A 24,194-nucleotide genomic window follows, 5' to 3' on the forward strand; every position below is an offset into this window, starting at 1 on the left:
CCTAGAACTGGTTTCTATTAACCCAAAAAGCACAAAATTTTGCCTAAGCTTCGTCGTCTCTAAAAAGAAAAAAAAAAAATAAAAAGAAAAATAAAAAAGAAAAATAAAAAGGCAGATTCGACTACAATTCTTTAACACAGTCCAAAAGAAAAGTGAAGCAGGAAGTTGGTGGATGCTAATTGGGTCTCACAGTTTGGATAATTCATTAAATATTTTCAGGGTTTTTTTTTTATATTCAAATTTTTTAGAAGTTCCAGAATATACATGTAAATGTACACAATACATCTTTGTATACAACTCTGTTTGCAAAAATATCTTATAGCAGATGTATAAAGATTGAGATCCATCTCTATCCCCCCCTCCCCAAGCAACAACAACAACAAAAAAAAACAACAAACACCCCTCCTTGCAAAATATTAAGGATCAGGAGAAGTGTTTCCATGGAAGAATTTACTCATCCTGGGTTTGTAGCTGCTGCCTCTTCTGCCATCCCGAGTTCCGCCTCCTCCGCAGCCGGAACGAAGCCCCCACCGAGCCCCAGCACCGGGGAAATTCAGTTTTCCCACCCCAAACTGGTGGAGTTGGGCAGGTGCCGGGTTGTGCAGCGACGAGCCCGGAGCGGGGCTGAGGATTTGGGACATCCCAGGTTCTCCTCGTCCCCTCCCGGATCCCCACGGCTCCCCCCGCGCGCAATTCCCGGCTGGGATTCCCGGCAGGAACCCCACGAAGTTCTCCAGACAAAAACTCCCAGCATTTTCCAGAAGCACCAGAGGCAGCTGGTGAGCTCGGGGTTTGATTTGGGGAAGGAAGGGACGGGAGCAAAGCGTTCCTGACCCCCGGGATTCCCAGCAGGAATGCCCTGGGGGGGTTCTGGGGTGCTCCCCCTGCGCTCCTTGGGCACAAGAATCTCTTCCCACCCTCCTTCTCCAGGGGTTTGGGGCTGAGCACCAGTGGGAGATTGGTGGAATTCCGGTGGCGTTCCCAGGGCCACCGTGTCCCTCGGGCTGCCACCTTTCCCTGGGAGAAGGGGACGGCCAAGCCCTGGATGCACAGGGAGAGACCTCAGAATAAAGTGACAAAGCAAAAAGCAGTGGCCCTGGCTGTGTGACAACGATGAAATTATAATAATAATAATAATTATTAATCGTTTTATCTCCTATTTTTAATACAGCAGATGGACCCACGATTCGTTTGGGGCAGGGAAAAAAAAAAAACAAAAAAACCAGAAAACCTCCAAGTTACTCCTTGTTTGAAGAAGTGTTTCCCTCCTTAACTCTGCCATTCCTCTCCTTCAAAGGGTGAAAGGCTCTTCAGTGCAACCTCCAAGGGAAGGAGACTCCACAGGGAAGGAATCCTTTACTTTGAGATAAACGGAAGCGGGAAGAAGTCAAATCCCACAGGCTGGCAGGATTAAAAAGGGGAGAGGGGAGAGAAAGAAAGGAACAGCAGAGTTAAAGGACACCTTTGTGCTTTTTGGAGTGTTTCTCACACCCTGGCCATACTCTAAAACGTTCCCTTCAATCCAAAGAATTTAAAAAAAAACCCAAAAAAATAAAAATCAGGAAGCAGGACTGCAGGGAGAAGCTGGCTGAGATAAAGCACACCAGTGGAAGGGATCCGTGTGGGAAAACAGCACCTTGCTGCTCTCACAAGGATTTGCTGCTGCCTTGCAAAGACACACACACACAAAATAAAAAATAAAAAATATCCCAGGAGAGAGCAGAGCACCCCCCACCCCCTCCTCTCATGGATCAAGGAATAAAGTCACTCCTCTGGGTGACTCCTGGGTCAGTTTTAGTAATACTGCAAAGAAAAAGGTCCCAAGCACTTGGCCTAAAAGGAAAAGGGAGGCACAGTTTTAGAAAGAAAAAAAAAAAAAAAAGCTTTTTTTCTTTCCTAATTTTTTTTTTTTTTTGATACAAAAATAGACCATAGTCTCATTAGCAATTAATAAAACTGGTTGCCTCATTAGAAAATTAGAAAAGTCAAAAGCAGACGGGTTCTCCGACTTCCCAGCACTGGAGGTGAACTGGGCAGGAGGTTTGCACCGGAACAAAGCAAAAAGAAAAAGAAAAAAGAAAATAAAGAAAAGAAGGGGGGGGTTTGGGGTTGGTTTTTTTGGGATCCACCTCTGCCCTGGGCAAGGTGCTGAGCCCCAGGGGACCCCCTGTGCTGCCACCACCACCCCCCGAGGATGACAATGACAAAGCAGGGCCAGACAAGGAGAGCTCAGGGAACGTTGGTGTATTTCCGCGGAGCCGGGAGCACACAGCTCTCATTCCAAACAGTCCTAGCAGCAATTCCAGTTCCTCACCATTTGTAGGACAATTTGTAACCCACGTGGAGCTGGGCCAGGGGGAAATTACAACTTCATGCCAAACTTTTAATCCATGAAAACTACAGATTCTTAACCTTTGGGAGCTTCGGTCACTTTAGACAAGTTTTTCCCTTAAGTGTCAAACGCTGGCTTCAAAGAAGCAGAATTTTTGTTTGTTTGTTTGTTTTTCTGTTTGTTTGGGTTTTGTTTTGGTTTTTTTTTTTTTTTTGTTATCCATTTTGTTACATTCCAACATTCAGAGAGGCTTAAAAACTCGGGAGGAGCGTGCTGGACGTGGACATGACAGATCTGGCATCTTAAAGTCATCCCCAAGTTCTTCAACCACGAGGAATTAATGCTCGTCTCTGAAAGGGATTTTGGGTGTATAAAAGGGAACTTAAATGTCCAGGGTGACTGGATTTTGGTTTGCCCTACCCAGTCCAGGGGTGAGTGGCAGCTAAAACTGCTGCTGGTCATACTCTGCTATCAGTTTTTTGATGTGGGCCAGTTTGTTGTGGAGGTATTCGCAGCGGTTCTTCTCTTGGCTGTAGTTGGGGTTTGTCTGCAAAACAAAAGGAGAAAAAAAAAAAATGAAAATGCAGAGGTGGGAAAGGTTCTGGATAAATCTTGGCAGCACAGAGTCAGGCATGGGATGGTTTGGGTTGGGGGGAATGCAAAGATCATCTCATCCCATGGGAGACGTTCCACTGCCCCAGGGTGCTCCAAGCCCCATCCAAACACTTCCCTGGGAATTCCACCCCATTCCCTCCCAGGGAAGGATTTCCTGCTCATATCCCACCTAAACCTCCCCTCTTTCAGCTTAAAACCATGGAATGAAGCTCTTTTAGATCCCTCTTTGAAACAGTCCTGCTCTGATCAAACCCAGCCAAGGATAAAATCTCTTTTCAGCATTATCCAGCTCCAGGTGCCTCCTCACAGGGAAGGAGCACACCTGAGTTAGGCTCAGCCTAACTGGGCTTCCAACAATCACCTCCTGCCCTCTGCCCCCAGCTCAGAGACCCTGGAAGGAAGATGAACTTCCAACATGCAGGGAATCCCTTCAGAGAGCTCCTGAATCCCTCAGGACAACAGGGCTCAGGATAATAAACAATCCTAATAAATAAATAATTCACTTATATAAAGGAAAAAAAGCCCCAAATCCCCCATTGGTGTGTGGATGCTCTGCAGAAAAATACTGCAATTTAAGGTATTTTATGTGCTCCAAACTCCAAAAATCTGGGGGCAGAGCTCCAGAGGCTGATCCCAGCTGGGATCCCGTGTCCCAGAGGATGCTGTAATCCCTCAGCCTGTGCATCTGGGACACAAACTGTTCCTTCCCTGGGGAGATAAAGGCCCTGAGCGAGCAGAGCCATTGTGCCACGGCCACGGCTCAGCGATCCCCAGGACCCGTGGGGCACTCCCAGCTCCCCCCAAACCCTCTCTGATCTTTTAGGGACAGGCTGGAGCTGAACAAAGATCTGCTGGAATTGCCTCAGAGCCTGGGTTTGCTCTTGGCAAGGGCCCATCTCTTTCAGTCACACCAGGGGCACCACCCAAAAGCCTTCTGTGGCCAAGGACGTTCCCTTACCTTTTTAATTTTCCGATATTCCTGTAAAATTTGATCGTGGATGGTCTAAAAAAAAAAATAAAAAATACAAGAGGAAAAAAAAAAAAAAATAGGGAATTATTTTCAGTTTTGCAGCTGGCATTTACTGATGGCTCAATGTACACAATTCCTCCAAATTCCAACCAAAATCTGCTCCCTCCAGGGATTCCCTGGGCAGATCCAATGGCTACACCCAGCTCGGATCCCACAGATATCCTGGAGAAGGATGAGGCCCCACTCCCCAGCCATGAGAACTACCTGTGACAAGCACCTGGATTCCAGGATAATTCACATTTCCAAAGCCCCCAGCCCATTTTTTTCTCCCCCACCAAGATCTAAAAACAATCCAGGGAGGAATTTTGCAAGGAGAAGGGCAGGAGGCTTGAGGGAGGAAGCTGTGCTTAGCACAATAGGTACTCTGTAAAAATCTGTTTATTATCCTCGACGAGACTCACTTTTTCAAGCTAATGAATAGCTAAAACTCTTTTAAAAATCACTCTGACAAGTCCAATAATGCTGCATTATTAAGATCAAAGATTGCAGAGGAACAGATGACCCCGTGCTAACTCCCCTTCCAGCCCTGATACGCTCCCATATGTGCAAATATGAGTTTTTCTGGCTGGGATACACTAATAGCTTCCAGCAGCTTTTGGCTAAGGACACCAATTGTCTCACTGAGGCCTTTCCTTGTCAACAAGTCCCATGATGTGGCTCCAGCCTGAAAAAGGAGCAGCACAGAGCTGGGTTAGGAGCATTCCCCAAAGCTGTCAGCTGTGTGCACGTTCCCCTTTCTGAGGAATTCCTGAGGCTGGAATTTCGACACCCAAATTCCCCAATTTCAGCCCAAAGAGAGCAGATCAAAGCCCTGCAGCTCTGCCACGTGCACAGGGAGCTTCTCCCTGGGCTTTTTTAGCTCTGTTTCTACCTTGTACTCCTCAGAGCCTTGCAAAAGTTGCTTCAGCTTGGCGTCCAGCTGGGTGAACCGTCGGGTTATCCGCTCTATCCGGGCGTGCAAGTCCCTGTACTCGTTGTATTCCGCGTTGAAATCGTTTTTGTAGCTCTGACGCTGCTCCGAGGAGGAAATGGCTGCGTATTTTCTGCAGGGAAAAAGGGTTTGGTGAATGGTTTTGGGGGGGATTGATTTGGTTTTCGGGGAATTCTCTCTGGGATGTGGTGGTGCAGAGCACAGGGTGGGGATCAGAGCCTCTGCCAAGTGCCTGGGAACAAAATTGTGGATGATTTAGGATCATAGGATCATCTCTAAACGGGATATTGGGAAGGAATTCTTCACTGTGAAGGGTCTGGGATGGAATTCCCAGAGAAGCTGTGGCTGCCTCATCCCTGGAAGTGTTGGGAGCACCCCGGGATAGTGGAGGGTGTCCCTGCCTGTGGCACTGGATGGGCTTTAGCTCATTCCAGCCCAAACCATTCTGGGATTTAAGTGGGAAAAGCCCTCCAAGATCAAACCCCGGCACTGCCAAGGCCACCACTAAACCACGTTCCCAAGTGCCACATCCACACGGCTTCAATCCCTCTGGGGATGGTGATTCCCTGTCCCAGTGAAGAAATTCTCCCTAATATCCCACCCAAACCTCCCCTGGTGCAGCTTGAGGCCCTTCCCTCTCACCCTGACTTGTGTTAAAGTAGCGAATTATGGAGACATCAACCACCAGGGATTGCTGCCTTGACCTCCTGTTAAACAAACAACGTTTGCTCCCAAAAACTTCCTATCTCTGCCAGATAGGGTGGAATGAGCAGGTACAGCCAAGCCTGCAGCAGCTGGGGGTGGAGGAGGACACTCAGATAGTGCTGCTACAGCTCCTCTGACTCCTGCTGGCCCGCAGAACATGGAGTTCTGCATCTGTGCCAGGCACTGGAACAGCAGGAATACGATGCTTCCAGTGCTAAGAGTCTTTAAAGGAACACAAAAAGCATTGAGCCATCGTTGCAAAACGCTCGCAGGGTGATTATGTGGCAAGAGCACCACAAGAAACCACGGTGAGGAGCTTTACTCTGGTTTTTTTTTTCCCCACCAGTAACTCTATTTCCAGCACCTTGTGGAGACACTCGATGTGTCCTGAGCTCAGGTTGAACTGATGTGCTTTTGGGGGCCTTTTGGAAGTTATTCTGCTGGATAAAAAGCCATTGAAGCTGGCATTTGCAGCCCTCTCTGAAGGTAAAACTCACCTTTTGGCAGGTGAGGGCTCTAATTTGCCTCCTTGCTCTGGCTGCAGCAGGGCCAGCTTGGTGCATGGACATGGAAAAGCTGATTTAGGCCTCAAATTGAGGGGGAATTTTCAGTGCTTTAATTTTTTAAGTGCTCTAAATTTCCAGAAGTGACTCCTTGCCAGGGGCTGGGGTGCACAAAGCAGTCAGATCACACTGGGTGAGACCACAGAGCTCCCAGAGCTCAGAAACCTCTCCCAGTTTCTCTCTGGAGAGAGCCCAAGGAGCTGCAATATCCCTTTTGGGGAGGGAACATCATGTGGGTGAGAGAGAAAAAACACCCCCAGCCACCCAAATTCCCTGGAATAACCCTAAAGATGTCACCTTGAAGGCGTTGTTTGTATGGCTGATGCAGCCCAGCAAAGCAGAAACCACAGCAGAAACATTTATCTGCCCTAGAGCTTCCTCCTCCTCCTCCTATTCACTTAAATAAAGGAAAAAGCCCCAAATCCCCCATTGGTGTGTGGATGCTCTGCAGAAAAATACTGCAATTTAAGGTATTTTATGTGCTCCAAACTCCAAAAATCTGGGGGCAGAGCTCCAGAGGCTGATCCCAGCTGGGATCCCGTGTCCCAGAGGATGCTGTAATCCCTCAGCCTGTGCATCTGGGACACAAACTGTTCCTTCCCTGGGGAGATAAAGGCCCTGGGTGAGAGAAAAAAACACCCCCAGCCACCCAAATTCCCTGGAATAACCCTAAAGATGTCACCTTGAAGGCGTTGTTTGTATGGCTGATGCAGCCCAGCAAAGCAGAAACCACAGCAGAAACATTTATCTGCCCTAGAGCTTCCTCCTCCTCCTCCTCCTCCTCCTCCTCCATCCCTTCCCTCGCAGCGATCCCAGCACAGCCAAACCAGCTCTGATGGAAACAACCCCCAGGGCTGGGACATGCACAGGGAATTCCCTCCCTCCCACCCCCAGCCACGGCTTTTTCCCCACCCCAAAGCTTTGTTTAGAGCAGGTTTGGGTTTATGCAGATTCTGGCCTTCCTGCACTGGGATTTTTTGGGCTTTGCTTGTTTAATTAACCTCGAGGGGATCTGATTAAAAGAGTCAAGAGGTGAAACAACTCAGATCCTAACCCAGGGGTTAGAATATTTCAGGAAAGAATATTTCACTGCTTCATGGAGATGAGTTTGGCTCTGAAGAGGGCAAGAATTAGCAAAGCACCCCAAATCCTTCCTTGCCCTGCCTTCCCCAACACAAAAGCAGATTATTCCCTCTCACAGTTTCCAGCTGGAACGTGGAGATGTTTAATCCTTTCAAACCCCTCTAAGGTATGAAATGTTTCTTGAAGTACTTAAACTTATAGGAGATAACCTTGAACTCCTTAAGGAGGTAAAAACCAGCTTTGATAGCAAGTTTAGTCTCAACTATTAAATCTGCAGAGCTGGGTTTTACCCTTTTTCTTACACCCACCTAACAAAGTTCTATCAAATAACACAAAAAGTCCAACAAAAATCCCCAGCACGTTGTGATTTTTAGCCTGAAACGTGACCCCAAAGGGTTGAAGCAACTGATAAACATACTTACAATAAATAATCTGGCATTTCTGAAGTTGATGTTGGTACACTAGAATTATTGCATGTTCCATTTAAACCTGAAAAAATAAAGATTTGTTTATAGACGTTCTTAAACTTCAAAGCTCTTTGCAATTCAGCTTCAAACTCATAAAACTTGCCTGCAATGGACGGTTTATGGAATTCTAAAGGATTTCTGTTTTGCTTGGAACTGACAGAGGCAGAGGAGCCACAACAAGGTGGCTGAAAGTTCAAGGCAAAACAACACCAACGTCAGCCAGTGCACCGAGCAGAGAAAAAAAATCTGAATTTTTCTGGTGGATAAACAGTGCTTGGAGTGGGATAACACCGAGAGCACCACTGGGAACGAGGAAAACACAGCCCTGAGAGCTGAGCTGGGCACGGTGAAGCTCCTGTTCTCCTGCTTCTACACTTGAGAGATTCCTCTGGGGATTCTCCAGGGTGAGATTCCTGATTTAATATCTCGGAGTCCTGCAGGGCACCGCTGAGAGGGTTTTAGGGAATGCAGCTCCAAGCACAAATCTGAGCATTAATGAAGGCTCAGCTGAGAGTGTTCAGAAATTGAAGGAAGAACAGAATAAACCTAAAAGCAGACTCATCCTCCACATCCACCAAACGCTGCAGGAAGAAAGAATCCAAGTTTGGAAAGGGATATTTTCCACAAACTGTGAATTCCGTTCCAAATCCCCACACCAGAGTCAGCTGCACAACCTGAGTCAGCAGTACCCTGACTGTATCCTTAAAAAAAAAAGATGGATTTTCCTCTGGATTTCCACAGAAAAGCTTTCCTGAGCAGGATGGGAGAATGGCACAAACCCAGCGTTTCTAAAAACATCCCAATCCCAAATTCCTGCTGCAGCTCCTCCCGCTTTTCCTCCCTTCCCGACCTCGGCGTGGAAGATGCAGAGCAGGGTTTAAGGATGGTGGAAGGGACACAGAAGTTTATTTTGCCTGTGAGTGCCACCTACTGACTGAAAGGACCCCAAAGGCCCCTCCAGAGCCTCTGGAATAAAATTCCCAGGAGAAACTCCCACTTCTGGCAGGTGGTGGAACCAGATGAGCTTTAAGGTCCTTCCAACCCAAACTTTTTGTGGTTCTCTGCTTCCCTACAGCTCCAGGGGGAATTTGGGGAAGGAGAAGGATCAGGCTGGTGCTACCCAGAGCAAAACTAGGAAAACATCCCAGTTCTGGCTGTCCAGGATCCAAGCAGGACTGACCACATCCTGTTTGTGATTGCTCCCAGTCCAGCTCGGATTTGTTGCCTCGAAACAGCAGCAGGAACAAAACCCAGCTCCTAATAATTAAAAATCTGGGAATTAAACAGTAAAAAGAGAAGCAGAAAAGGTGGTGGAGGAGGCTCAGCAATCTCCCAAGAATTTGGGGTGTTTGGGGATTTCTAAGACAAAAAGAGAGAATGTGTGAGTGCCTCTCCAGAATCACTCCAGAGGCTCATGGGGAAGAGAAACAACGTGGAAGAAACACAACATTCACAGAAAAAAACTGGGATTAGACACAAAAGTAGAAGAATTCTCAGTTCTGCAGTGCCACACACCCATCAGCCCCACGGACTGTCCTTAGGAATCACTGCTAAAATGATCATTAATCATTTTAACGCATCAAAATGCATTTTGTCACTGCTGCAAAGCCTGTGGGGAAGGGGAGGGCTGGGACCGGTTCAATCCCAACACCCTGAGGAGCTCCCCCTTTCCAGGAATTCAGCAAACGAGGCTCCATTTCAAAATATTGTCCTTTTGGAGCCAAAACTGCAGGATTTTCATGCACCAAGCAGGAAGGGGAATGCAGGAAATAGTAAGAGGGTGAAGGAAAATGCAAAAAAAAGGGAATTTAACAGATATTCCCAGAGGCTGCAGGGAAAAGTCCCAGTGCTCTGGGGAGCTGTCACAAACAGCAGGGAACATGGAAGCAGCAGGAAAAGGAATGGATGGGATCAGCCAAGAAATATTCTCTGACTTCTAAGAGCGCATGGACCCGACTTTGAAACAGTGGAAAATGTTTTCATCCCACCTCAGTGGGGATTCACTGCTGTGTCAGTCCTTGAATAAATAAATCCCCAGCCCCAGTGGGATGTAGGGAAGCTTTTCCAGCCTGGAAGAGCTGGTTCTCCACTGCTTTAACAGCATTTATCACCAGGTTTATCAATCATTTCTTTTGTAGCCAATATTAAAAGCTTTTGTGAGTAACTTTTCATTAAAAACCCAAACAACAGTCATCACAACAGCCAACACAAGCGCTGCACTGCTCTTCCCACTGCTCCCAGCCTTTCATCCCCACAGATTATCCCAGCTTTTAATTTAACCAGGAGAAACATGACACGCTCTGAGGTGGCTCCGAACAGCACGAAAGGTTAAACAGGAAAAACCTGATACCCTCTGCGGAGAGGAAGCACCTCTGGTGATTTGGAGGGAGGGCAGAGCTGGCATTTGGGTCCCCAGAGCAGCTGGGATGGCCCAGGACGTGCCCATTCCTCCAGGGAACCCTGGCACCGCACCCAGAGCACCTCCGGGCCCCCACTCACCTGCCACCTGCTCCTGGGCAACACTAACTAAATCGGCGTTTTTTATTACTTCACAGTTCTGCTTCTCCTCTTTGCACTTCTCCTCGCTCTTCTTCTCCTTCCTCTCCTTCTCCTTGTCTTTGTGCTTTTTGGATTTTTTCTTGGATTTGACGTAGGAGCCGCAGTTGTGTTTGCTGCTCTGGGCACAGTCTGTGGGCAGGGGGTGACTCAGTCTGTCGGGAGGCTCCGTGCTCTCACAGTCTCTGCCGTTGTGAGTCAGGTCGTTGCTGACATCCGAGAGGGGATCGTGGGGCCGGGGCAGCTCCAGGGCCGGCAGGGAGGAGCTGGAGCTCACCGGCTCCGGCAGAGCCGGGGGCAGGGCAGGGGGGGCCGGGGTGTCCTTCCCGTTGGAGGAATTCAGCTTCCCGTTGAGAGTGGGTTGGGTTCTGTGAGCCAAATGTGAGATCCTGGGCTTTTTGTTGGCTAGAGGGTCGATGAACTCCAGAGGTTGGGATCGTTTCTGTTAGGGAGGAGGGGGGAAAGAATAAAAAATAAGAGAAATAAATGGCGTTGAAGGTGCAGAAGTGGAGCTGGATGTTGCCACTAGGTGGTGGTGCAATACAGGGGAGAAGGCAATGTCCATGGGAAAAGCAGTTTATCCATCCCAAACTGCTTCCCAGTTTGGTGGGACAGCTTAAAGAATCCCATCAGCAATTCCTGACCTCCCCCCATCATCCACACACAGCCCGTGCTGCCCCCAGCCTCCTCTCACTGCAGTTTATTTCAACCCCAGCAGTCTCCCCCTGTCCCAGGCAATTAGAGAGTGGAAATATCCCTGGAAGTGCCCAAGGCCAGGCTGGGCAGGACTTGGAGCACCCTGGGACAGTGGAAGGTGTCCCTGCCATGGCAGGGGTGGAACAGGATGAGCTTTAAGGTCCTTCCCAACCCAAACCATTCTGTGATAAAAACGATCTGTCCTCAGCACCTCCGAGTCCCTGTGACAGAAAAACGTGCTCAGCCCTCGGGAGCAGGGAAGGATTCACCAGTTCTGCATTTTATTCCCAGCTCTGTGAAGCCAAGAGCTTCACCCCTTCCCCGTTCCTTCCTCTTCTCAAGAACGAGGCACTGCCCGGAAAGGGGGAGGGAAGGAAGTGCCAACTGCTCAGTTCTCAGAATTTCAGGCAAAAAGGGGACATTTAAAAAGCCACGTCACAGGGGCCAACGTGACCTGAGCAACCCTTTTCTGAGCAAGGAAGTGGTTCCCAGCTGCCTCCAGCCTGGAAAAGCTGCTCCACGAAGAATCCATCCATCAGAATCCACATCAGCTCCTGCCAGCCAAAACCACCTCAGTGTGTGCCCACCTGGCAGCTCTGGGGCTGCAACAGCTCTGAGCCAAAGATTATTTCGTGCCCAGAGGAAAACAAGCGATAGCTTTGGGTATTTCTTTTGGATAATCCATTATTTTCTTTCTGTCTCAGGCAGGATCGCGACGTGTTTGCGAATGGAAATGTTCCATCGCTGAAACGCGGCTGGATGGTGGCTGGAGCAGCCCCTGATTCCCTCTTTTTCCCCTGGATTTTCTCTCTCTTTGCTAACTCAGGGGTCTTGAGGACACTGCTCAGTGCCAGGAATTCTTTCCACCTGTCAAGGTAATTAAGGAAGAGCTGCTGGTTCTGCTGCTGAGCTCAAGGGGCAAGGACAGCACGTCCGACCGGCTTGGCAACATCACCTCCCAGTGTCCATCTCCCCAAGGAGGGGCCACCTCTGTCTGCAGGGCTCTGAACAGGTGACAGAGCTAAAAAAATCTGCCAGATTTTACAACCTTTTCCCTAAAAACAACAAGTATCAGCTTCTCCAAACTCATCTCCCTGGTTAGGAGGGTTATATACATCCATTTTCTAGAATTACCAGACCAATCTTCTTCACCTTCATTCCACAGCTGAACTTTCCCAAAATACTCTGCATTCCAGCCTACCAAATCCCAATCCTCTGCTGGCACTGCACCCATTAAAAACCGTTTCTCTAAATAGAAATTACAGCCAGAGAGTATTAAAAAAAAAGTGAACAGCTCACAACGTTGTGGTTTGCTGTCTGACACGAGAGAACCACGCTGGAAACATTTATATTCCACATTGGATTGTCCTTGTTTCACCAGCCTTTCCCAAATCCAACCCAACTAACCACCCAAAGTTTCAACTGAATTCTGACAGATCAAAACCTCAAGACCTTTGAGTCTTTAAAATACAGACAGCCAGAGAAACAAGATGATTTTTCAAAAATCTTTTCAGATTCAGAAAAGACTTTCAAAAGTCTTTTTTTTAAAAAAAAAAGACACAAGAGCAGGATCTTTCCGAGCTAAATTGAAGAGGTGATCATTCTTCATTCACCAGGAACATGCCCACAGCACAGAGCAGGAGAGGATTTGGAATCAGCTACCTGGCAAACAAGTTACACAGTCCTCAACCAGAGAACTGCCTCCCTCTCAGTGCCAGAGAGCACATAATTTCTTTACCTGTTAATATTCTCTGCCACTAATCCTCGGTGCGTCTGTCCAGACAAGCAGGCATTACACATTCCATTGGCAGGAGAAGAATAAATACTCAACTTGTCTGGGCTGACCCACACTGGGAGAAGGGAAGGCAGCACATTTCACAACGCCAGCAACGCCTGCGCTGGGAGATGCTGCGAGAAGCGGGGACAAGGCTCCGCTTGACACGCGTCAAACGCGGCTCCTGTGTGGTTTATGGTCATGGAAAAAGCAGGCAAAATGTTCTTTTCACAGCTCCCTGCTCTGGCATCTCCGAGCCTGGAGCAGCCCAACCTGCCCCTGATCTGTCACAGCAATTAGGCTGCAAAAGGTCAAGGGTTTTAATAACTCAACCGTGTTTGGGAGCTGCTTATTACAGCTTCGTTCCACTCAATTATTAGTAATGAGGAAAACACCAGCGTGTTCTCCCAGGAACTCCGGGAGGGATGGAGGCACTGCAAAAGGAATTCAGCCCTTAAAACTAAACCTGAGCCTCATTGTCAGAGATCCTCCCCACAGGGCCCTCGCTGAGCCACGTCCAGAGGAGAAACAGATGCTGAGGAAAGCCAGAATGAGACTCCAACTTAATAAAACAGAAATAAAACCCCCCAAGCCCTCCTGACCCGGCAGCAGGTGATTACAGGGTGCAGACAGGCACAGCCCAGCCCGGAGCCGGGGGCTGGGAGAGGGGGATCACCCACCTGAGGGGGAGAGCTGGAGTTGAGGGTGTCCTTCGGAGGGCTCAGGGAAGGAGCTTCTCCCTGGAAAGCGCCGCTGTTCTGGGGCTGGCACAGCTTCCTGCAAAACACAACCGGGGGCTGGTCACGCCCCGTGCCGAGGGGACAGGTGGCACCGCACACCTGGAGCTTTGCTTGGGCTCAAACTCTGCTGGAAGGTGACATAAAGGAGCTCGTTCAGGCCCTGGGCTCTGATAAAATCTGGGGAGGAGAAAATGCTACAGGAAAACACCAGTGAGCAACTGGAATTCCTCGTCTCTTTCCTGCTTTGCCATGGTTTTTGTGGCTCTTTGGCAGTGGAAGGAACATCTTGGACCAACCTTGTCCAAGGCTGAGCTCCTGGACACATGAAAGGATTCCCTGTTGAGGGTGGAACTCCTTTTTCAACAATTTTACCTTTTCTCTCTTGAACTGGTGATGTAAGAATTAAAACAAATTAATTCCAGCCTCAGAATCGTAATTCACGTGGAGATCAGTGAAAGTGGCATTGAACTTTAAGGTGTAAAGGATATCACATATTATTCCTGCTGATTGAAATAAAGCTCAGGAAGACTTTAATTAAACACGTTTCTGCTCAGATTTTGCTTTCTGAGACAACTCAGAAAGCAAAGCTCACTGAAGAGGGGCTGAAACTCAAGCTCAGATGTTGAGGAGTAAGTTCTCCCTCTCATTAGCATCATTAAAACAACATTTTATGGCAACAGGAGCCCTTTCAGCAGTGAACTCCTCTGGGTCCAGGAAAAGCAGCACTAAAAACAAAAACTGCTGAGGTGTTATTGGTCCACCAGGATTTACATTTTGGGCTTCCCAATAATACTTTTAAGTTGCATCATGCAAAACAGAGCTACTCTGGGCAGTATTTGTGGTACTGGATAAATAAAAAAAAAAAACCTTTCTGTAGCAACAAAAAGGACAATTAGAATCATTTGAGTGCCTGAATTCTCCTCCAGGCTGGATCTCTGCTCCTCTGCAGATCTCAGAGTATTTTCCCAGCCCACTGGCTTTGTCCAACAATTCTGACACCAGACTGCTCCTCAATTAATCACCCATAAAAAAACAAAAAACTACTCTTGCATCAAACTGTGCCTGACAAACTGAAAAAATAATAAAAAATAAGAAATAGAATTCAGGGTTAAAGGTTTTAATAAAGCAGCTCTGCAGTCAGTTTGTCAGGAGCTGTGGAGCCTGAATAACCCACTTTTAAATTCTCCCACAAGAAACTTGAATCAGCATTAAAGCTCACTCATATCCTTTAAACACTGGAAAGATTTATCTCAGAGATAACGCCCAGAACTTGACAAGATTTGGCTTTTAACCTGAACTTGAACCTTGGGCTGTGTTGCAGCAATATTTTGACATCTGCAGTGTCACCACTGTCCTGGCTTTGTTTAATTTTATTTAAATCAACCTCAGCAGCCACAGATCAACTCAAGGACTGTGAAAATGGGGACTCTGATACTGCCCAAACACCCCAGTGAAAGTGGCTTTTGTGGGGGAGCTGGTTGATCACATGTTTAAATTGTTAATTATGGATTGAAGGAGTCAGGAGAGCACCGAGTTCAGCAGAGGAAAGATTCCAGAGGATGCTGGAATGGTTTGGGTTGGAAGGACCTTAAAGCTCATCCAGGTACAGGCTGGGGACACCTTCCACAGGGATGGAAAACAGAAAAAAAGGAGGAAAAACCGAGCTGGTTTAACCCAAGCCTAGCTAGACCCAGCTTTAATTTAACGGATGTGTTAATTACTGCAGCTGCTGAGGCACTGAGCGGCCACTGGCCCTGAAATCCAGAATTTGGAATAATTTGTTGGCGATGCAAACCCCAACGCCTGCTGCCCTTTCTCTGGGCCTGTTTTTCTCCTGTCTTCAACCCATCATGGGTTTGGTTTTTTTTTATTTTTCCATTTTGGAGCCTCATTACCTGCACTGCCTGAGCAGGGCTTTGTTTGTACAGTTGAATACATCCTTTCCAAGGTCTATTTTTAGAACCTCGCCCAAGTGAGTGCCACAATTCTAGAAAAAGCAGTAAACATGGCTTTTCTGCAGCAAGAAATTCACTTTGGCTTTTTTTCTTTTTTGAAAGCTATAAAGATTGCATGGCAGTTGTATTTTTCTTTTTAATTATAATTTCACATCAAGGCCATCTAAATGAGTTTTGATTTTCCTTGAGCACACCAAAACATTTAGAGTGCAAGTTCTCTGTTGGCTTTAAAAAAGTCTCATCTCCAAGTCAACTGTACTTTTAAATCATGGGAAGTGCTCAAACAGAGCCATGCTGTGCTTCAGCTTAACCAAAAGTGCAATAAAATAAAGGACGAGTAAAAGCTCTGCCTGCATGACAAAATCTGTACCAAGGCACTGAAGAATGTCAACACTCAGAGCAGGATTCTGTGTAAAACTGGGAGATCTGATCTCTCTTTCCCTGCCAGCCACAAGCTTCCAAACTTGGAGGCTTCACCTAAGGAAAATATCTACAAAGAGGGGGGAAAAATTTTCAGCAATAAGGATGAACTGAGTCTGTTAAGGGCTGCTCCAGGAGGGAACATGGGAGCAGAGATCACACTCCAAGCAGGAGTTTTAAGGGATTTATCCCTACAGAACAACCTCTTCCTTTTCCATGCATCCACCATCTCAATCAGATCTCAGATTTAGGGATGAAACACTTCAGCCTGCACAGGGAGATGTGGAAAAAAAGGAAGGAGAGTTTCAAAGGAGAGCTGAGCATTTAATCCACTCATCTCCCAGGATTTCAGACCAGCAGAATTAACCAGCTCTGCTCCCAGCCAGGTTTCCCCCAAGCTTTGCCTTTAATGATTCAAAGACAGGATGATGTGAAGAGTGGATCCACGTGGATTTCAAGTTTACTCCGCTCCTACAGGTCCCTGGGTGATGGACAGCTGGAAATTGTGTCAAAATAAGTCACACACTCAACTCACAGACCCTGGTCACCCTGATTTCCAGAACCTTCCCTGGCCCAGGATTCCCTGGATGCTATCGGAGAGAAGAAAATGGATAATTACCTAACGAGGATCCTCTTCAACAACTGCTGATCTCCTTCTGAGTAGCCAGGCCAGTCCTTCTGCACTTCTTTGTATACACAATCTTTCAGTGTGAAAGTGCTGTCCTTGGCACTCAGATTTGCCACCTGGAACAGAAGGAATTTGGAAAACCATCGTTAGGGCTTCATTTCCTCACTTCCTCGACCAAACAAGAGCTAAGATGAAGGCAAAATTCTGAGCAGACTTAGCAGCTGTTAGTAGTGTCAGAGAACAAGGAGAGACTTTAATATTTCATTTCCTCATTATTAAGATTATTTAATCAAACTGTGCCTTTCCTTTCGCCTCGTCACTGCAATAATTCATAATGAGTTTCTAAAGCACATCCAGTTGAGTGGGAAATAAGTCATATCTAAAGGAGATTATTCAGTTTGGGGAGCCTGGACCAGCACAGCACCACTTGATGGAAACACCTGGACATAAAGCCTTAATGGGAACAGGCAGTTCACTTATCACACCTGTCCCGTAGCCAAAATGGGGCAGTTTATGGCCAAAGAGGAACTCTTGGGGCGATAACTTGGTTAACGATTGCCAGGAGATAATTTCTCAATAACGAGCCAACAAAACTGGCCACAGAGAGCTGATTTCTCAGGGAGCTGTGAGGAGAATGCCCTGGGATCACCTGGATTTTATGGAGAACTTCTCCAGGGCAAGAACAGAAGCTGGGGGTTCCAGCTTGAATCCAGCAGAGCACTGCAGGGAGCTCAGCACGCTCGCACCAGCAGCTGCCTGATTTATAAGGTTTTATCCAACCTTAAGAATCCAACCATAAATAAGGTTTTATCCAACCTTACCCCATGGAGCTTCCCCACAAAACCCTGCGTGGTGCCTGCACGGAAACGCTGCTGGAATGGGCAGAGCTGCATTAGAATGGAAACCACTTGGGGAAGAGTTATCCCACTTGGATCTGTCTTTCCACAGCCTGACTGAAAATTTAACTTCTTGCTGTTGGTACACGCCTGAAAACCCGGAGTTGGCACAAAGCAAAGAGCCCCAGTGAGGCTTTCCCAGAGGGTGAACCTCTCCTGGGTGATCCAGAATGGTTTGCTTCCATCAAATTCCAAGGGCAGGGACACCTTCCACTATCCCAGATTGCTCCAGCCTGGCCTTGGACACCCCCAGGGATGGGGAAGCTTCTCTGGGCAAGCTCAGCTTGCAGAGCAGCGCAAGTTTCAAATGAAAATAAAGCCTTCAATGTGGTTTTGAAGGGGGATAAGGAGGCCCAGGTGCCAAATGCTCTGCCCACAGCCAGGCAAAGCCAGCAGCTGCAGCCCAAATTCCCTGCTGGAGCCCCTCAGCTCGGGGACTGCTCCCCTTGGAAGTGGAAAATGCTTTTATTCAGTGCATCTTGTGCATCTGTTTAGGGATTACTGTTCTCCATTCAGGACGTGGCTGTGCTCAGGGATTTCTATTATCCACACAGCAGGAAAATGCCTCAAAAACTAGCAAAGGAGTGGGAAGTCTTGAATGAACTGAAGATGCTGCTGATTCCTCTGCTTTTGCTTTAGGGAGGCTAGAACCTAGTATTAAAAAATACTAAAAATCTGGGAATTTCAGAGCAAAAGGCTGCACAACCAACGTGGCAAACTCTCCTGATAAGCGAAAAATAGAAAGCCCAGTTATCAGTTTACATGACAAACAGTTTGTTTTTCCTTTCAGTCCTGTCAGCTTTCCAAAATCCTGAGCCAAAATACAACAAGAATTTGAGCTGTGTTTTACATCGAGGTATCCCTGTAAACACACCCAGGAGACAAAAACCAATCCAGGTTCTCCTTTACCAAAAAACAAAAAAAAGAACAAACCCAAAAACAAAACAACTCTCCCAGAATTTCTCTGTTTCCTGCCTGTTCCTGGGAAGAACAACTTGGATTTTTCTCTGCACAGAGGCTGAGAGCTGCTACCTCCTTGTTTTGCTGGTGTGGGACTCTGCAAGCTCCACCCCAACCCTCCCAAAAATAGAAACCTTGCAAAATGAGGCAAAAAGGCCGCCAGGAACACCGAGTCCTGCGAGAGATGCAAGAGCACAATGAAACCCACACCTAGACAGATTTAGCTTTAACACAGCCTGTAATTTTTAGCTTATCTGTGTCTGCCCGTGGATGGGAGCTCTGGGAGGGCTGAGAGGGATTAACTTTACGAGCACCACGTTTACAGCTAAATCAGCGCTCGGCCCCGTGGCCGGTGCCGCACGCGCCGCTCACCTGCCGGGGGCTGGGGCAGAGCATCCGTCAAAAGTGGTCGTCAGAAAAAGGAGTTTCCTGCTCTCAAACTCACTGATAGAATTGAAAAAAGCACTCCAAAAAGCTGCTGGGAAATCGAGGGTTCTGGGATTAAAAAAATCTAAGGAAGGAAGGAGTTGTGCCAGCTGTCTGTTTTTAATACGACGTGCCCCTGTGCACTCCTGTCTCACTCTTTATGGAAATGAGTAAAAAAGAAAAAAAAATGAGTATTTTTTTTTTCCAGAATATGTTCCAATCCAGAAGAAGGCAGCTGCAGCATTTAAATAAACAGCCATGATGTGTTTAATAAAGCAATGAAGGTGTTTACTGCGAGGCCTAAAATGGCACCTTTAATGTGACTCAAGTGCTAGGAACTGATTCAGCTTGCAGACAGCTTTCACACCTGACACACAAATAATGTGCTTGGCAAGGAGCTGCATGATCTTCACACCTGACCAGTGGCACTCACAAGCAGGAAAGGCCCTGAGGAGCACAAAAAAAACCAAACCTGGGGACATCTTTTCTTGCATATACAAAATTTGTACCAATACAGAGCATCGCTCCTTCACCATGAGAATAAAATAGAGATTTAGAGGTTATAATCAAATAATTTGTAGATCCTCTGTTAAGAGAATCCTCCCCATGACCAAGCAGAAGTGTCCCTCTGAAAGGGACTGATCTGGTGAGCCAAAACCACCCAGCTTGGTTGCACCCCTGTGACCCGAGGCGTAGCCACGGGAGGCTCCTGCTATCTCTGCACCAGCACTGGGAGCTGAGAGCTGTGTCCCCCACAGCCTTCAGAGTCACATTCAGCTGCAGCCTGGAGATAACAGCTTCCACTGCCACGGGTGGGAGGTGCTGAGAAGACATTTATTTTTATTTTTTTTTTTTATTCCCTTTACCTAAATCGTTGCCTTCATCAGAGTACAAACCTGTTGCAGAAGGTTATCCAGCAAATCCTTGTCCTGCTGAGAAAGTCCATCCTTCTGCAATCTGAGAATAAGTTCAGGTTTCTTATAAGGCTTTAGTGCCAGTAAGTGCACAACCCTATCTTTGAAGGGTCTCTGGGAAATCGCACTATTGCCTCTCTTTATTGCACTGGCAAGGTTGACTGGCGTTGGGCGCTTCCTGGAGGGAACAGCATCGGAAGCTCCTGGTGCAGGTTTACGCACCTGAACCTTTTTGCCTAAAATGAGATGAGAATAGTGAAGTGCAGCAGTCGCCTCGCAAAGGCCAGTGGGCTGTCAGCACCAGAGCTCATCACGCCCCTGGGAAGTGCCACGAGGTGACGAGGAAGGACAAACACCACCAGCACACCCCCTCCGTCCCGAGGCGCCGCCACAACGAGCATCCCGTTGAGGTTTATGGTTCATGACAAGCTTGTAACAAGTAAACAGCAACACCAAGCTCTGGAAACCTGAGTATTATTGGCCACCAGCTTACATAAAGCTCCCTTTGTTTGCCAGCTTTTCATTTATCCCAAGTGCACGTATCCCCACGGTTAATCGAACTGTTTTTGCCCTCCCTATGAGAAGAAAATTCTGCATTATTATGTAGGAGAGTGGGAAATACAGAGTGGAAAGACCAGAACTGGTCAACGAGCGGCTCCCCGCTGCTGAGCTCAGCAAAAACGCTCCTCCAGCAGATGTTTCTGCTTTTAGAACAATAGGAACTTTATGGGGCTGGGTCCACCTCCCTTCCCCCTCCAAACACGGCCCCATGAATGGGGCTGACACTGGGCCATCAGCCTATTCACGAGGGTGCTGCCTGTGCTGATGGAACAACCCCTTCTCCACTGCGCCTGCACACGAGTGACAACATAAAGCTGGCTCACAAGTGCATCTCAGCTCTGTCCTCACTGGGGTTCTCGGCTGCTGACAGCACAATCCAAGAATTCATTCCTCCCAACAGAACCCTCACGCCGTCTCTTAGTGGATCCCAAACCAAAGGATTGGGACTGCTTGAAATCCAGTTCCTGCTACCAAAGGCAAAGCTGCAAACAAGACCTGTGGGTTCCAAGGTCTGAAAACCTGGAGAGATCAATCAATAATCACTTGGGCTGGAGAAAGTGACCTTCACTAGGACAAACAACATCCAGCATTTACTGCAAGTGTTTGGGAGGTCTATTCCAGCAGGGCACTGCTCCATTGCTAGGAAGCAACGTTTTCAACTGAGTCATCTGAAGATACTGAGGATTGTCTGCACTGTTTGTTTTACTGAGCTGCACATTGTGTAACCCAGGCCCCATTTCCTGGCTTTTCATTATACACCACAGTGCTGGGAGAGGAAGCACGACCCATCCTCGGCAGGGCTGAGGGGAGGTGAGAGGGGGAACGACACCAATTCGCACGTTAAACATCCCACAATCCAGAGGTCAGCTGGATTTTGTTTCCAGAAATGGGACAAGAGAAGATTCGTCAGCTTTCTAGAACTGCCTTAACTCTTGCCAGGTCACGAACAGTAAAAACATCACGTTGGGAGGTTTCCACTTAAAGGCTGGAGCCAAAGTGAGCAGTGATAGGACAAGAAAAAACTAAGTTGAGCCAGGACACAAAGGATTTTCAAATATTTATACATGTGCATGTCTATGGATGTATGCACACATTTAGTGTGGCTACAAGCATACATCCCCTGCAGCTTTACCTGCAGCTATCTATTTACATATCTATTTATTCAAGTGTCAGCTCACATCTGTAGGTTCTGCTGCTCTCCAATTTCAACATTTCATATAAATTTTTCCACATCTGAGCTGCCTGGAACGACTCCACTGGCGCTCAAGCGCTGAGCTCCGTGTTCTCCTGGAAATGTGAGAGCCAGCCCTGTCCCTCCAGCCCAGCCTGCAGGAATCAGCTGATGCTGCTGGCACACCAGGACCTGCAGATCCCACATGAGGACTGTCCTTCCAAGCCCTTCCTTCTTGGACCAGAGCTCTCCTCCTCAAACACTGACATCTTATCTAGGAGCACCGTGAGCACACGCTCTGCCCTTGCTGCTTTCACACGGCTCTGTCTCCATTCCAGGGCAGTAAAAGGTTTTAGCCAGGAGTATTTTTAATTTTAAAACTGTTTTGCTCCATCTTTCCAGGAAGCAAATTGCTTTGAGAATCTTCTCCCTCAGAAGCTTTAACTTCAGGCACTTACTGTAATGTTCTCAAAGAGGAGCTAAACAAAATAATCTTCTGGCCTACAGGAAATCAATGCATTTCCTTCCTGATTACCATCTCCTTTCTCAGCTTTGAGCACTTGGCTGCTGTGACAATGAGTCAGGGTCAGTTCTACATTTTGCAACTCAACCCTTCTCATCACTGATCCTCTGAGAAGAGACTGGCTGCAGATCACATGGGCTGTAGGAAAAGCAGCTGCCTCAGGGAAAGAAAAAAAAAAAAAAAATACTGAAACTTTGCATTCTGGTTACTGTTTGTGCCCAAAGTTTGTGAGCTGAGGTTAAGCAGGGCCCTGAGCTCCCTGTGTTATTTACCATGGTTTTATTTCCTCTGCTGAGGCTTTCCTGCTGCTGCCACAGTGAGAAGGGCTGTTGCAGGCTGTGTTTATGAACAGAGGGCACTGCCTGTGTTGGTCCTGTGGGGCACAGCTGGGACAGGGCTGGCAGCTGTAGCTGGGCTGGCCAGGAGCAGGGACACTGGGGACACTCCAGCACTGCCAGGGCCACCTCACTGCACACAGACATCCCCCAGCGCTTTGGGCTGGCTGGGACCTTAAAATCAGCCAGGGCCACCCCCTGTCACAGCAGGGAACACCTTTGGGTGGCTCCAACCTGATCTCAGACACCTCCAGGGCTGGGGCAGCTCCCTTGGGGTGACGATGGAAGTGAAGAAAACGCAAGGCGAGCAGCCCCCTAAATCACCCATGAGGAACTACTGGGGACTTCTTAGACTGCCACAAAGGATCCAACAACACCAGGATTTGCCTCCAGAGCCTGCTGAGTCCCAAATGGAGTCCAGAGCCCCAAACTGAGTGGCTGCTTACCTACATATCTCCCCCCAGGTTTAATGACTATGGCGCTCCGGCTGCGAGTCTCCTCCTCTGCCTGTGCCATGCTCTGCCTCGCCTTCTGGTAGGAATCATCAGTAGCACACACGGTGATTTTATCCTGTATGCTTCCCAGGCAATCCAAATGGATATTGCCATTGCTGCAAGAGAAATGCAATGGAAAAGGTACTCCTGACACTGCAGAGGGACACGGGGCTGGCACTGGGGGACAGCTAGGGGGGTGTTAGCTGAATAATAGTGGGGGGCACACACAGGAGTTGAGAGGGAACCAGATGCTTCCCAAAAAAAAAAAATCCCACACTGAAACAGAACAGAAAGACTCTGAAAAGGAAGTACGTGCATTAAGCTCTGTTAAGGAAGAGATGCTCCAGAAGAAAGGGAGTAAAAGAGAAAAATAAACCCAACCAAAAACCAAAAAGGCTGGCTTTTCCTTGGATGCCCCACTCACCTGGATACATACTGCTGGATGCAGTCAAAGCTCCCCTGGGGGCTGTCCTTGCCAATATTGGAGAGATAAAAGGTGAAGGTCCGCACTTCCGCCGGTCGATCGGGCCTCGGGATGGCGATGTGCTGCTCGGGAGAGGAGGAGGAGGGGGAACATTGGTCACTCAGCTAAGCCCAGGCTGAGGAAAGCTCAGTTCTCCTGCAGCCAGGATGTTCTGAGGCATTTTGCAACAAGGAAAGCACCTGGGTTAAGGCAGAGAATTCAAGTTGTCCCCGCTGTCTGCAGGGGTAAGGAAAAGGTAACAGGGAAAGAGCAGCTGAAGGTGGATACGGCTGGGAGAGAACAGAGCCCACAACCACCTTGTTCTAGGAACCTGACCCAATTCTATTGATTCAGGCTCAAAACAGACTCGCTCCCACTGTTTATATTCAATGTAAAACACTCGGGGCTCGTTTCTTTAGAATTACTGATCCAGCACTAAACATAGCACAAGCCAGGTCACTAGGTAGCATGCTTATTCTTTTTTAAGAAATTATAATTCCATAACAAGATTTCATGGCTCACAGTAGAGTGTGACGCTGCTGCTAAATTAAATATTTAATCAAGCAGTAAGTGTGCTCCACAGACAACTCCACAACCATCCTGCATTGTTTTTTTTTCACCCCCGCCACAGCCATTCATTTTTCAAAAGGGAAACCGTCTCCCCTCTGCATTCAGGATCCAACGTAAATGTCAGCATCTGAGCTCCACTATCACATCAATATTTGATAATTAAGATGGCTTCCAGAAGCTGAGACAGAAGGAACACCAGCTCCAGCCTATTTTAGGCCAGGCTTTTACCACACACGGATTTATATTTACGCAGATTGCCACATCTACGCAGAAAATACACGCTGCCAGCAAGCCGGCCCGTGGCATCCACACATGACTGTGCTGGGACAGGAGGGGTTTTGGGTGGTTTCCTTCAGACCTCAGACATCTCCAGCAGCCTGGAAAAC

General features: G+C 47.8%; 1 protein-coding gene across 1 annotated transcript in view; it reads right to left on the bottom strand.

Moving 5' to 3' along the window:
• Positions 1-2,229: 2,229 nt before the first annotated feature.
• ELL (elongation factor for RNA polymerase II) overlaps positions 2,230-24,194 on the bottom strand; it is a 49,725-nt gene continuing 27,760 nt past the window's right edge. Inside the window, exons 3-12 of the mRNA XM_005531653.3 lie at positions 23,200-23,321; positions 22,728-22,891; positions 19,674-19,927; positions 16,487-16,611; positions 13,433-13,529; positions 10,226-10,724; positions 7,682-7,748; positions 4,849-5,020; positions 3,906-3,950; positions 2,230-2,879 (exon numbers count right to left, since the gene is read on the bottom strand). Coding sequence (XP_005531710.1) covers positions 2,775-2,879; positions 3,906-3,950; positions 4,849-5,020; positions 7,682-7,748; positions 10,226-10,724; positions 13,433-13,529; positions 16,487-16,611; positions 19,674-19,927; positions 22,728-22,891; positions 23,200-23,321 — 1,650 coding nt within the window. The 3' untranslated portion in view covers positions 2,230-2,774. The remainder of the gene's footprint in view (positions 2,880-3,905; positions 3,951-4,848; positions 5,021-7,681; positions 7,749-10,225; positions 10,725-13,432; positions 13,530-16,486; positions 16,612-19,673; positions 19,928-22,727; positions 22,892-23,199; positions 23,322-24,194) is intronic.

This window comes from Pseudopodoces humilis, chromosome 28, assembly GCF_049639895.1.
Source record: "Pseudopodoces humilis isolate 2021_Gansu_Grassland_sample_001 chromosome 28, ASM4963989v1, whole genome shotgun sequence".
Lineage (NCBI taxonomy): Eukaryota > Metazoa > Chordata > Aves > Passeriformes > Paridae > Pseudopodoces > Pseudopodoces humilis.